The sequence below is a fragment of the Aquila chrysaetos genome, chromosome 1 (assembly GCF_900496995.4).
Source record: "Aquila chrysaetos chrysaetos chromosome 1, bAquChr1.4, whole genome shotgun sequence".
NCBI lineage: Eukaryota > Metazoa > Chordata > Aves > Accipitriformes > Accipitridae > Aquila > Aquila chrysaetos.
This window is the reverse complement of record NC_044004.1, coordinates 3,923,710-3,939,289: the sequence shown is the minus strand read 5'-3', so window position 1 is coordinate 3,939,289 and position 15,580 is coordinate 3,923,710. Positions and strand designations below refer to the sequence as shown.

Below are 15,580 nucleotides of genomic sequence, written 5' to 3'. Positions count from 1 at the left end.
GGAAATGCAGAAACCCAGCATACGCTTCCCTGTTGGACTTTTGTGAAATTACATGCTGATTATACATATTCATTTTCTGGCTAAATAAGCTTCTTGCAGAGTGTTCAGATACTTCGGTGACAAATATATCATCTCATATAGAGAGTGCACAGTGACAGGATCACATACCTACATAGCAAACCATATAACCTCAAAGTATACATCATATAAGCTTACAGTAACCACTGACACGGAAATCAATGAAGATAATGTTCTGTATGGTACTGGGTAGTGCGATGGAGGAAAGGGATATAAAAAAAGGATATATTACGTTCGAATACATATCTTCTTAATTTGTGGCTTTTGAAGCCTCAGCTTTCTGATGGCCACATCAGTGAAAGACATGCACGTTAGAAGAGCAGCTGACTCACTGCAACAGAATTGACTCATAAAGAGTATACATTACCTAAATATTTGCCAGCAGTTCAATGGAAAATTTGTAATTAAATGTGCAGCTCAGACTGCCAAGTATACAGAACATTTGTAACATGACTGATTGCCCAATGAATGAATGAGATTTCCTTAAATAAGACTTATGAAACTCAATATATTAACCAGCCGATGAATTCAGACCCAACAGCCTGTTAACCTAAATAATTTTCTCTAAAACAGGAAATTCTAAACCAAAAAATGCAACCCTGCTGATTCCTGCCCTTTTCTGTAATAAAAACACACTAGACCAAAAGCTGTGTCGGAGCGAAGAGTGAAGAAGTACCTAGGAACCAGATGTTACCATGGGAGCCTTAAGAAACTACTGACGTACCTACTGTAAAAGCAAGGACCTGCTAAGAGTTTGACAGAGAAAAACACGGACCACCACAGACTGTGGCCTGAAGAAAAGCACAAGAATTTCTGGGTTAAAAGGAGCAGCGATTTTTTTAAGGCAATGATTTTAAAAGAACCTAGAGTACCCAGATATTATAACCAGGAAGAATAGGGAGGAAGAAAAAAGAGAAGAAATTACCACAGGACATAGACTGATGATGTAATAACTAGAAATTGTTTGGCCAAGGAAAGTATTTGAAGGATTAGACAGAAATGGTCTGGTCACATGGGAGTAGGAAGACAGTCCTGCATAAAATTACTATAGGAAGCTAAAAACTGAAATTAAACTTCTAAAACCATCACCTCCAAAGTTCTAAAGCTGTTTCTCTTCACTAAATTTCCATTCCATAAAGAGTGAGAACTTAAATATTTTCAGCAGTTTTCCTTCCAGTTCAAAAGTATTTAATCACACTTTCTTGACATGCAGTTCATAAGTTTTATTGCTATTTTGGAACGGAATGGTGCCTGGGGACAAAAGCAAGCAATTGGCAAAAGCAAAGGATTGGAGGGGAGGCCAGGAGGACAAGGAGATGAGAGGACTACATTACCTAAACTTAAAGATCCTTCGGCTTCCCTGTCACAACTTAACATTTGGTATCAAGTCCAGTGGAAGCTACAAGCTGTAGGTCAGCAGAAGCAGTAGCAGATAATCATTTCAGGTCAAGGTTTTTGACCTTTATAGCAGCTCTGCAGTTGCACCTGATTCTAATATGGGACAGAGAAATACTCTCTGTAAAATGACTTCTCTGCTATCAGAATACAGACTCCTGAGAAGCACCAAGGTTTTTGCATTTTTTAAAACATTTTAGAAAGCCAAATGCTTCTTCAGAATTGAGATTTAAGAAAACAGTACCCAAAAATGATAGGGTTTGATTGTTTTTCCAAGGACGCCCAAAAAACATATTCTGGGTATGACCATTGGCTATTCTAGTGGCCTCTCTTTATATTGCTTTATATTGGCTGAGTCCATAACCTCAATTGGAAGTGACTGTGGAATGCACCTATTAATAAGTCACTCAACACTATGCAAGATTTTAGAACAGAAATAAAAGGTAGAGCACCAGAGAACAGTAGTCCAGATAAAAGTGCAAGCTGCAGTCACTGAAGTCCTTGGTCTCAAGTAGCAGAGGGACTGTAGTGAATAAGGAATTAATGGAGTAATGGATTAACAACTACATGTGAACAGTGCATTAGCATGTACCTTCTTCAGCTGATGATTATTAGAAGCATAAGACCAAAAAGCTCTCTTGACCAGCACTCGGGGCCACGCCACTTATAGCAACTTGCACTTTGATTTCTCACAGGAGTAGTGATCCCATTTCCAAAAGAGTTAAGCACCAAATTATTGGTTACTTAATAGGACTTCTATGGGCATCAGCTCACAAGAGCATTGACAGAGACATCTGCAGATCCCATCGCAGCTCTCCTGTTACAATCGGTGGTAGCTTATATCTGCTTCCCCAGAGACAAAAATGTCAGTCTTGTTTCCCTTGCTTCCCAGCAGACTTGGAGGAAAGGTTGCAGACAGAAGACCTCTGAAGGATGCATCCCGCTTCAAGGCAAATCAGCTTTAGGAGCATCACAGTTAATGAATAGGGAAGAATCATATAAGCGTATTAATTTATTCTGACTTAGTCTCTGACATAATTGTTTTAGAATTTCTCTACTGACAAAAGTATGTATAAAAATACACCTTTCTAACTATTTGATTATACACAAAACTCACACTGCTCAGAACAAACTGATAATGTGGGCTTCCTATCTCATTTACATGAGAGATGTAAAATAAATGATCTACGGGTGTTCAATGTCATTGCTGGCTCATCCAGCCCACAGGGCTATTGCTGGGTTGTAAAAACAAAACAGTCACAAAACAAAGAAAAGAAGGGAAAAAAAAAAAAACCACCAAAAAAACAAACCAAAACAAACCCAAACAAACCAACAAAAAAATCCCCCACAAAAACTACAACCAGGAAAGGCAAAATCCCCCACATTAATTGAGGATACTCAAAGTCTAAAGAGAAAGCTGCAGGGCCAATCACTTGAAAAGAGAACACAATTGTATAACTTGATTATACCAATTTTACTCATGAATGTTTTTAGTTCAATGAAAAAGGTTGAGAGGTGTGAAGAACTTACACATTACTAAGCTTTCATTAAAGATGTATAAAATATTATGCAGTGACTACTATATTGAGCTCAAAATTTCAGTCTTCAGTTTCAAAGTGCTTAGTAACTTCTGTTCAGTAAAATTTATACACCTGCAAAAGCTCTAGGATGGTGAATGCAATAATAATTTCCACTCTTGCAGTTCGTCTACTGCAAGAAGAAAGTCAATTTTTATAGGAGACTAAAGACCCTGAAGACCAGTACAACTGCTGCAATTTTATTAGCGTCACAAACTACCCTCCCCACCTTTTTCTTTAACAAAAATCTCTCACTATGTTCTACAAAATATTCAAAACAAACTAAAACATAAATAAAGAGAAGCAATCACAAGATGCCCTTTGAGAGAGAAAAAGAAATAGCTTTGAGCTGCATCACTCCATTCTGTCTATTATACTACTGGTACGTGTCTATCAACAAAGTTGAGAGGCAGTAATGGGAATACATACAACTTCAATAATTCTGCCCAAAGAATTTATAATACTTGTGTAACAGGGGTAATTAATAACAAAAATCTGTGGCCTGCCATGTTAGCAGGTATGCGTACTTCAAAACCAGGTCTGGCCTTTTCAATTTCAAGTAATGGTCCAAACTAACAACGGCTGAGGAATGATGATAAAGTACATTTGATAAAGTGCTGAGGCTCCTAAATTTTACCTTGATTGAGAACAGAAGCCCAACTTTTCACTCTCCATGATATGGCACTGCAGCTTTCTACCTGGCTTTACTGCGTGTGACGAACCCAAGAAAACCTGAGACACAGGCAACCAAGCCGGGAACACAGGAAAGTCCCTAACAAAGAGACTGAAAGCCTCCAGCAACAAGATAGCAACCATCATATGAAAATAGAAAATAACATTCCTAACTCCTTACTTGTCCAAGCAAGCTAGCAAGGAAGTAGAAACTTCTGTCTCCAGATATGTCTGCCGCATGGGGGAGTGGACAGATGTAGCTCACAGCCTGGACTTTCTTGGTCTGTGTCCAAACACACACACAATTAAATTATCTTTCCTGAATTCTTCATACTTGCAATAATGCAATTAAAAATATGCTCTGGATGAGAAGGCATGTCTGTAAAGTGGCATTCATTTCTGGTTGGAAACAAATGATGTAACCCAGATACATCTTGAACAAACAAGCTAGAACGCCGTTGAATTCAGAAACTCCCAGAAACTTCAGAAACTCAATTTGACGGTGAATTTATTCTTCACATTAAGTGACTCACAAAGAAAAGCTTATTTTACAGGGCATGGACCACATTATAAAATGAACTAACTGATCATAGTCAGTACTCCACTAAGAATACACCTGCATGTTTTCAGTTACTCTAATAAATACTTCAGTTGTGTCACACAGGAACCTCTCAAATAAAGCCCGTTTCCTTTTCTATAAAGGATAAAAACACTACCACAAGCTTTTTTAATCCATCACATTCCAGTAGTCAACAGTATCATACTGCACACACATGGAAGCACTGAGTCCCTCAGTTTAAAAAGAAATAAAAAATATAAATATTGCAGGTTTATGGAAACATTCAAAGAGATCTTATGTGGTGGAACATATGAAGGAAGCAGATTTAAAGAATAGGGACTGAGTAGAAGACAGTAAAGAAAAAAATACATATGTTGTGCCTCACACATGCATTTCCCTCAATTTTTTGAGCCAATTGCCTTTTCAGAAAAGCAAAAATGTACCTGGCAATTAAAGTATTTCAAGCAGAGTAGTAAAAGCTTAATCGTTCCGCACTACAGAGAGCAGATATGTGTAATTTGCTGGGAAAAATTGAATAGGTTAATATGTATCCCCTGGAAACAACTCAATATTCAGTAGCCATTCAGTACACTGGATTCATTATGCTTCTACATGAATACCTTCTAATAAAAGAATTTACTATTAACATAAGCAGATACAATACATTTTCATTTCTATAGAGCAAAATGAAAGGAATCAGGAAAATTAATTCCTATTGCAAATCTCATTTCCCCAAAATCCTTCTCTAAAAACTTACAGTTTAACCATTTGTACAAGCAGATAAGGTTTTAGAACAAGAAAGTGCACGTCTCGTAATACGATGCTCACAAGCACAGGGCTAGCTTGTGATTTCACAATCTGAATGGTCAGTATATGGTTGTATATCCTAAGGATCATGAACTAACTTTGAAAGGTTGACTGACTCCCAATCTCATTGTTGCTTGGAGAAGGGAATTACACTACACCTGGACTTGGTGCGACAAGTGCTCCCTAGTAAGTCAGAGAAAGTACCTGACCCGGTCTGTCAGGAAGACAAAGTCAAGGATTCACCCGTTCCCCACCCCTCCATCCCAAATGCATGCTGACAGGCCAAAGTTTGGGGTGAAAAAGCAAACAAACAGAAAAAGGAAACACAGGCTGAATACGCCGTATGTTGTCAAGAGATTTCAAGGTGGGGCAAAAGGTGGGAAAAAATCTTCAAATGTTGGATCATGCGAGTCACGTCACGTGAAAGCTGTGCAAGATCCCAGGTCAACAACCAAGCGTCCTTGGCTGTGTGACAGAACGAGGGGCTACGCCAGGCTGCTGCCGCCGCTCTTCGGCTCCAGGATCCACCACGTCAGGCACAGCCCAGAGCAAGGGACACGGACAGGACACTGCTAAGGCACGCATACCAAATATCAGTGCCGCGGCAGGTGATTTGGCACAGGAGAGAAGATTGAGCGCAATCTGAAGGGTCACGTCCGCACTAACTTTTAGCAGGTGAGGAATTATTTTTGGTTTATCCTCTTCCACACTAACAATTTCTTAAGCTGAAATTAAGCTGTATTTCTTGGTTTAAAATGGTATGCATAATCAATTCCATTTATTTTCATCTTCAAAACTAATTTCTAAAGAAAAATACTCTCATAAAATAAGGTGTCAGGGCTACTTTGTTATGATTATGCTTTTTTTGCTGAATAGCCTTTTATTTATGAGCTAACAATCGGCCAAGAGTGAAAATTTGAGAAACTAGTCCCTTGCTCCACACTGACCCAACAAACTAAATGAGAATGAAAATTCTAGTACTGACTCCATTTAGGATTTTAAAAAGACTTATTCTTAAAAAGAGATCTCTACAAAAAGGAAAATTTCTACTCAGCAGAGCAATATTGCTTGTGTATTCTTCAAAGGTCATCTGCACAATATTGAACACATCTGTGTTGAATACGCTAAGCATGAGTTACATATGCTTAATAGCCCCATTATACAGTAGTAAAAGGTTTCAGAAGTCTCATCAATGAGTACCGAATGGCTACAGTAGTACACAGAAATATACTAATAAGAGAGAAACTTCAACATATCAAGGGAAAAATATTAATCATCCCATTGAAAGAGACAAGTAGAAGAGGACATTTCTTCACAATCTGAGCATTTGCTGCTCAAACACATAATATTCAGGAACACTGACCACTTATGAGGTTGTGGGAAGAGATACTGAAAATTTATTTACCAAACAGGAAACTAAATATGGTAATTTACACCATGCGCTTAAGGCAATACTTCAATACTTTTCTAAATTTCTCTGGCTGAAAATCAATGTCTTGTTTAAAATACACTGAAAGCTCAAACCTCTCTAGTTCCATACTATTGCATTTTATAAAACATTCAAAGATCGCTAAAAAATGTATTTGGATCCATTAAAAGGTAGGCACCCACTGGAATCAATAGTCCAAAGAAATTAACATAGGAAACAAAAAAAAAAAAAAAAAAAAAAAAAAAAAAAGATCCACATATCCATGCCCTGAATTCTTTGAACTGCAAATAAGTCAGTTATTCTTCAGAAATACGTATTAAAGGGAAATGGAACAAAAATTGCCATTGCTTTTCAGAACACGGATCTATTATAATTAGGCTAATTAACACCTCAAAGCAAAATCTTGTAATTAGCGTATTCTTTTTGTAATCAGGATTATTTTGTAGCCCTTCTAACTTCTGCGGATTGATGACATACAGCAAATTAAGTTAATGAAAAATAAGAAAGCAAGTAAGATTTTTACATCACTCTCAAGAATGAAGCTAAGACGGATTACAAACTTTAATATCCAAATTGCTTCCAAAGTCATTAGAAGCCTACATATTTAATCACATAGGTTGTGCGTATCTATTTTGTCTTTTGCCTGGCAAATCTGATCTATGACAGAAAACAAGCAATCCTGCTCCTGCTTCCTCCTCAATTCACAAAGTGAGAAGTCCCATTATTGCAGCTGGTTGTTCTTCCAGTAATTCTTCTCCCAGGTAGACCTAAGGCATGTCCTTCAAAAATATGTCCTGTTCTTAATCAAAGATTCTGGTAGCACTGAGTTGCCCATTCCAGGAGAACTATTCCAGCTTGTATGTTATTTACAGTTTATTTACAGTTTATATTTACTTATTATTTCAGTTTCCAGCCAGAGGATTTTGTCAGATTAAAAAAACCTTTCACTACAAGAAAACTTTTTGCTCATACATAAATGTATACTGGTTAAGATCATAATAACTCTTAACTTACTACAGCCTACTCCCATAAGTACTTATTCCAAAATTCCTACTGAATATCAGTTTGATGTTGGTATGTTTCAGTTTCAGGATGTGAATCCCATATTTGAATTTAGTTTAAATTACTTCTAGAATATTAGTTACACTGTAAATGCTACCAGAAACAGTCCTAAAATCTATACCGCCAGTTAAATTAAGACAATTTCTTTTTATTGATAAGCCTGCATATAAATGAAATACATGCAAAGTCTTTAGACTGCCATTAAAGGACAAAACTCAAATCATTCACATAATTCTTCTCTGATCTCCTTCCAATTTGTCAACATATTTTTTAGAATGGGGAATCCTTACAATAATAATCTCATTAATGCTATGTTATAATAATGCTGCCTCACTAAATACACTTTATACCCACCAGCTGATCCACTTAAGGATCATATTATCTTTTGCTACTATGAGCTCACATTCAGTTGGATATCATAAGAGCTATTTTGAAGTTTCTGCTTAACAAACCATACCAACGCCCTGCTCATACAGTGTGTGACTGACATTATTTATTTTTAATGCATTTGGTGATATTAAAAGCATTTTGTTCAAGTTAACCCCCTGTTAAAGCACTCAATTACATTACAAAAATATCCCAGACTTAGAACTATTCTAGTTATATAAATTATTATATTAGCAGTTATATATGCTACAATAATTTTGAAGTCTTTTATTTTAACCACTGGAAAAAACGTGTCAAACTTTCAGTAAGTATAAGTTTATGATACCAACAAGAAATTGCTTATCAGCCACAATGAAAATCCATTACTTCTTTTCTAACAAGGCCACCAGCTTTCAACTATGCAGTCATCTTTTTAAACATAAGCCGATATACCTATCCTGCTTTAATTAGCATTTTTGACGTAAAAGAAAAAGACTGTAACTTGCCAATACATTTGTTGACTGTGAGGATTTTTGGAAGTGGCATGTAGCGCACAAGATATTCTGAAAAAAACAAAACATATAAATGCTTTTCAAGCAAACTGAAAAGAATCAACTAAAAATGCAACCAAAGCCAATTTTCCCTCAAAACCTTTAGATGTTCCCCTTCTCCAGCGATGACCCCAATTAAATCAACAGGATTGTTAAGAACCTGCTGAGTAGTATGTTTGAGGACAGAAAAAAGCTCAGCTCTGCTTCACTGCATCCTGCTATACGTCTTCAAGGACACAAGCAGAAGAAAGATATTACAGTAATTATTCGCATTAGTTTGATCTTCTTGCTTAGAGTTTGGAAATCCTGGGCAAGAACACCATTTCTGAAAACTATTCCAGGAAAGAGTTGCAAGAAAACCGTATGCAAGAAAAGAATACGGTTAGGAAAATGGCTAGACAAGTTTCAAAACTTCATTTTTCCTTAGGTCTGTCTTGAAGATGAGTTCAGCTGAATCCAGCTCTCAGATAGAGAAATTGCTCAAAAATTCTGCACAATTACTAAAACAGGTGGAATGTGTATCAGGCATACAGTGCTCTGTTACCAGCTACTCAACTTTTCTCAAAATTGTTTGAAACATGCATACATATTCACAAATCCTGCAAAAGGAAAGCCTCCTCTGTACGTGCGTAGGTGTGGTTCAGGTGCAGCTCCCTGACAATAGTAATTAATAATATATTTCCTGTGGAGATTAGTTAGCACACCAGATTTAGGTTTCAAATGCAATAAAAACAAGGTACACTGAATATAAATAATAGCCAATTAACTGGAATGGTTGGGAATATATTTATATTTCTCATGGCAAAATAGAAATTGGTCCTTTTTCCAAATACAGTGCACAAGGGATTAGATTAGGCACAAGTTCATGAAGTATAACAGCAGCCATAATTATTATGATTTTCTAAATAAATTGCACTAATTAAAACTACTTGGAATTTTATCTAATGACTTGTTTATTTTATAGATGTATGTACTTAATTTTACTGTGTGATACTACATACAAAAAAAATGCAAAATCATTAATCAATTATTTTTGTCTGCCTTATGACATACTATTGTTTCATTCTAAGCTACTGTAATGGGCATCTTAAATTTATTGGGGAAAAAAAAAAACATGCACTGCAATTCAGAATTGTCTCTTCACAGCAAATCTAGAAGGACAAAAATGTGTCATAGTGAAGGAAAACATAATCAGTCATGAAAAAATCTGCAACAGGAACACTCACCATTATTTGTGTTATTGTGAAAATTCTGTAATAATACATAATAATCTAAAAATTTAAAGATCCTAAAAGGCACAACTGCTGCATGGCTCTGGTAATAAAGGCACATTTGTAAACCAGCCACACTGCTATTTAAAATACCTAGGAAAAAATAACAAAAACCACAGATTGACACTAGAAAATTGAAATCTTATTAGAAGAGCAAATCTTATCTTCAAAAATTATATATAACTCCATCTTTTCATTCATGTGTTCACACATGAGTATTTTTGGTGTTTTTCCAAAAAAAATTGCATTGATGTTCCTGGTTTACGGTTCAGTTTTGGTGGTGGTTTTTTTTTTTCTCTCCTTAACATATATAACTTGTATTCATATTTGTATTTCATTATTACACAAAACCACCAGAAACAAAAAAAAATAACCCAAGTCCTCATGGCGACCTCCACAAGTGCTATTTTCCAGCTACACATAAAATATTATGTAATGGCAGTTAAGCCCTTCCTAAAAATGTAATTCTTTTTTCTTATGAAAACCATCCACAGTCTAACAAATAAAATGGTAATTCATTTTGGTTACTATGCATGAAGGTGAGAATAAGAGGCAGTAACCCTTGAGGACATATTTCAGTTATACATCTCCTTATAAAAAATTCATAGAATTAAAAATTACAAGATTTACAGTAAAAAAGGTTAGCTGTTATAAACTCTCGGAAAACAAAACTAGCAATAAATACAATTACCTTCTATTTTTAGCTAATTGTGACATTGAAGCCAGACAAAAGAAACATATTTCAATTATTAAATTCAGTATTGTTGAGAACAGAAATTCTAATAAATTTTTCAATCCCACATTTCTTATAAAATCTCAATAATGGTAATATGATAAAAGACATGTGGCAGGGCATATCTGTTACTCTTTAAACATGACAAGCACTGGGGAAACGGGTACCCCAGCAAGCTCCAAGACTCTTACATCTCTGACAACCAGGGAAAGTTTTAATTAGTTTGCTAGTTCAGGGCTTCCTAGAATAAATGCAATTCTGTCATTTCTAATGCATTCTCATGATCAGTTAATGGATTTCTTTTTTTTTTTTTGCCTCGAGCTCAGAAAACCTTCCTCTCTTATAATTTCTTCCAAATCAATTCATAGGTTTATCCATATTTTCTCATCTGGAACACTAATGAGCTTGTCTAAAATTCAGTTTTACTGCACCATTCTCCTGATTCACTGAGGTGTTCTTTTTCAAATCCACGTCGCATTTCTGTATTATTCCCCAAAATTTCAGTAGAAATCAGTGGATGCACCACCATTGGAAAATCTGTCACTCGTGTGCCTATATATATAAACTGAGTTCAGAGCCTAAATCCCCCACACACACACACACACACAGATACAAAAGGCTTGATTAGCATTTTTTGGAGCCCAAAGATTGCGTACATCCATTTCTGTTTTTTCATGCGTTCTCCAAAACTATAGACAGCTTGGACAACAAGAAGGTACTCTAAATATTCAGGTGTGAATGCCAAAATAAAACATGGATTTGTCTTGGTGGTGCTAGAAATCACAGAAGCAGACAAATTGTGGCTGTACGGGACCTCAGGACGTCATCTACGCCAAAGTCCTGGTCAAAGTAGGGCTGCCTTCAAAGACAGATCAGGTTGCTCAGGAACTTGTGCAGCACAGTTCTGTTGCATTTTGTGGCCATTAAATCTCTCTCTTCTATCCAGTGACCTATTTTTAATGACTTATGGAAGAACTTCACTTCTCTATGATTTCTGAGTTAAGCAGCTCTTATGAATCTACAGTGGACTTCAGAGTTCAAACTGAACAGGGATTAAATATTTATGTATTTATTCATTTGCCAAGATAAACTTACAAATTAGATGTTCTCTTTAGAAATGAAAGCGCTTTGAAACTCTTTAAGGCGATCCAAATCTTTGCATGTGGAATGTGCACATGGTGTCTTGTGGAGGTTGTCACTGCATAGGCAGATTGCAATCTAAGCCCAAACAGGTAAACGAGATACTAATCTTGACTTGACCAGACTGTATATGCAATTTTAAGCAGAAAAAAGAAAAGCCTTTAAACTGGGATGATCATTAACTTATCTGAGAAAAACAGAAAAAGCAGCTGAATAACTTAAGCTAAAAACGCAACAGATAAACACAATCTGAAGGTAGCACATTTCTCATCACTTGAAGCTTTCGTGATTACGTTTGTGCACACACAAAAACATGCTGTAGTCAACCATACTTTACTGGATTCAAAGTAGAGGAAAATAAGCAAAACTATTTATTTCTCTAATATGACAAATTAAATTACATATTCAAAAAGGGGTTTTTATATGTCCATTCTATCTAGAAACCTATGAAATGAAGAAATCGGAACAGAAATATTCATAAACATTGAATAAAATAATATCCCAACATTTCTCTACCCCCTCTTGACTGCACTTTATTTTCTCTAGTCTTCTTGACATACTACTAAAATAGAAATACATTGTTCCTCATCAAAATATGAAAGTAAGGATCTTGGGCACCTTAGTTTCCACCATGGAAGAAATCCACGTAGTTCAACTTGTAATTTCTTTATTTACATTTGTTGAGGCGTTCTATCAAACATAGCTCTAGCTAAACCAAAAGTTAACCCAAGCAACTTGAGAAACTGTGAAATTACAATGGTACTTTCACTTCTTGGCTGATGTATTCTCTTTTCTGGGCAAGGTGTTGGAAAATAAAACAAAGTGAAAGGAAAACAGGAAATTCACTCACAGAAGACTCAGTAATTTGCTTTTTTCACAATAGATCATGGTTCACAGCAGCTTCACTTCCTATGCCAACACGAGAATCAGAATAACAGAGAGCTCGTAACCTCGTTTTCAGTTGGTATCAAAATGAATTCAGGATTTTAGTCCGTCTTCCATATCAACAACAAAATTACCAAAGTTTATAATGAAAAGTTAATTACCATGATATCAACAGCTATGTGAAATGAAATGGATATCTCTGCCTTTGAGTCTCTAAAGTTGTGTACATTGTTAGAGACTTTCATGTCCAGAATAATTTGTAGAAAGATAATGTAATTTTTTTTCAAAAACACAGAAAGAATAGGTGTAATTTCTTTGGAAAGTGACTCACTGTAGGGAGCACAGAAACCATACAGAGACATCTTTTTGGGGCAATTAAAGGAGTAGCGATTTACATTTTATCTCTGTTTTATTCTGAAAACAAAAACATCAAGTCTGGTCTCACACTCAAAAGAAGGCCTACATTTCTATCCAGAAGATCAATCTTAAGATCCACGATGTCTATGAGAAAATTATTAGTAACAGGTGGATGGACAGATGGGGTTAGCTGGCATTCATTTTTAATATAATGAGCATTCCTAGAAGAAAAACTACTTGTGTGTGTATTTTAAACAAAGGAGCTACGCATTTTGAAGCTTACTAGGATAAAATCATGTAACCAGCTCCCCATTACTAACAGCAACTCAGGGACACAAAGGCACCAGGCCACGGGCTCAGCAAATCGTACAGATGATGACAGAAGTTTGATGTCTACTGCCATATTTCTCTGGACCACACAGCTCCTGCCCCTGTGCGTGCACTCACAGCAGACGTAAATTTGTTCAGACACAGGAAACCTGATATGCATGGACATGCAAAGGTTTTCTCTGACGATAAAGAAACTGGTCTACCTGGTTAAAAGCTGGATAACACTAATATATAAATTATACATATTACCTAACATCACTTTCATCTTGCTCTTTTTAGACCATTGGACAATGTTTTAGGTTCTATTAGCAAATTTGACTCAGTTGAAAGATAACTGGTTGAGCATACACTCCTAATCGATCACAGCATGAAATGAAACAGGTTTTAATAGTTTCTTTAATTTGGTTGGTTGCTTGGTTTTGTTTGTTTTTAATGTGAACCCATCTGCCATGGTATAATAACAAACCAACGGTATGTACTCAGTCAGAACCCTGTCTTAAATTGACTGTTTCATAAATTTCTAAACTGCTTTTAAAAGACAAACATAAGTAAATAGTTGTTGCTACTGTATTCCTGCTCATACTTTGAGACTATAAATTATTTAGAACAAGAACTTCTAAACATCTTTGAACAGAGCTTTCCACTAGAGATAATGAACAAAAACTGTTCAAGTTTTTATTATCAAAGGTTATTAAGATAATTATGTAAAATGGGTAAATATAGCATCAGGCTAAAAGGAAGAAGCAAAACAAATCAAAGATACTTGCCTGGGTAACGAGTGGCTCCAATAGCCTCTCTACTGTGAGAGTCCTGATTTCCAAACTTTTGGGGTCCCATTTCAAAATGATAGGTGATGTTGCAGAAGTCATACTCCCTAGAACAGACAAGATTACACAACATCCGTGAAAATTATTAGTGTAATATCCAAATACTGTATATAATTTATTTAGCGAATAGCATATACGCTGTTCCTGTTCACATACAAAATACTTCTCCATAATCTTGCCAGTGTTCCTCTACTCCCAAGTACTCCCAGGTGCACCACTGCCACATCCACCGAGTGCTTAAACATTTATATTCAGAATTTTTTTCCCTCCTATCCCCCTTAAGAATAGATACCCTATCGTGCTGCATACATGTTGTATTGGGTGTTTTGGTAGTGGAGGGGGCTGCAAAGTGGGCTCTGTGAGAAGAGGCCAGGGGCTGCCCCATGCTGGCCACAGCACGGACCCACCACAGGACACAGCTGAGCCCATCCCCGACGCTGGTGACACCTCTGGGAAAAAAACATTTAAGAAACGACAAAACGCTGCCTGGCATCATGAGGAGTGAGGTACAGAAAGTGTGAGAAAGAATCCCGCAAACCCCAAAGTCTGAGAAGGAGGAGGAGGTGCTCCAGGCACCGGAGCAGAGATTCCCTTGCAGCCTGTGGAGAAAACCATGGTGAAGCAGGTATTTCCCTGCAGCCCATGGAGGACCACATCGGAGTAGGTATTACTGCAGGCCATGGAGGACCCAACCCCACAGCAGATGGATATGTCCTGAAGGACCTGCATCCCATAGAGAGCGCATGTAGGAGCAGGTTTATCCTGAAGGACTGCAGCCCACGGAGAAGACCCACACCGGAGCAGGGGAAAAGTGCGAGGAAGGAGCGACGGAGACAAAGCGTTATAAACTGACTGCAACCCCCATTCCCCATTCTCCCCACGCCGCTCGGGGTGGGATTGGAGAGGAAGTAGAAGAGTCAGGAACGAAGGAGTGAAGTTGAGAATGGGAAAAAGTGAGGGTGGGGAAAGGTGGTTCAGATTGTCTTTTTTTTCCTCACAATCCAACTCTATTTTAATTAACAATAAATTAAATTAATTTTCCCCAAGTCAAGTCTGTTTTGGCCACGATGGTAACTGGTAAATGATCACCCTGTCTTTATTTCCACTTACGAGTTTTTCATCGTATTTTCTCCCCCTGTCCTGTTGAGGATGGGGAGCGAGAGAGCGGCTTGGTGGGCACTTGACAGCCAGCCAAGGTCAACCCACCAACACATGGATTACAATAAATTCAACAAGCCTCTTCAGCTTTTTGAGTAAAACTGCCCCACTGTATTCAGGATTTCTTAATTTTGCACCAAAAATGGTAGTACTCATTTAAAAACAAAAAGGATTCGCCAGACCATCTTAGGCTTGAAAGCTTAAACAAGGCCTAAAACAAAGGCAACAGCAAGCTGCTGTCATTTTACTTGCCATTTCGCGTTTTCATGAAATTTTCAAGGCAGTTGACTTCATTTTTTTAATTCCAGATACAGAAAAATCCAGCTGTCAGGTTGTAAGAGACATACAATGCACCTCATTGAACTTGAAAGTGACATAAATAT

At 36.9% G+C, this 15,580-nt stretch overlaps 1 protein-coding gene across 2 annotated transcripts in view; it reads right to left on the bottom strand.

Moving 5' to 3' along the window:
• Nucleotides 1-14,086, bottom strand: part of CTNNA2 (catenin alpha 2) — a 460,705-nt gene extending 446,619 nt beyond the window's left edge. For both annotated transcript variants that reach the window (XM_030042992.2, XM_030043077.2), the window contains exon 1: nucleotides 13,980-14,086. In XM_030042992.2, the coding sequence (XP_029898852.1) occupies nucleotides 13,980-14,081 (102 nt within the window). In that variant the 5' untranslated portion in view covers nucleotides 14,082-14,086. The remainder of the gene's footprint in view (nucleotides 1-13,979) is intronic.
• Nucleotides 14,087-15,580: the final 1,494 nt, after the last annotated feature.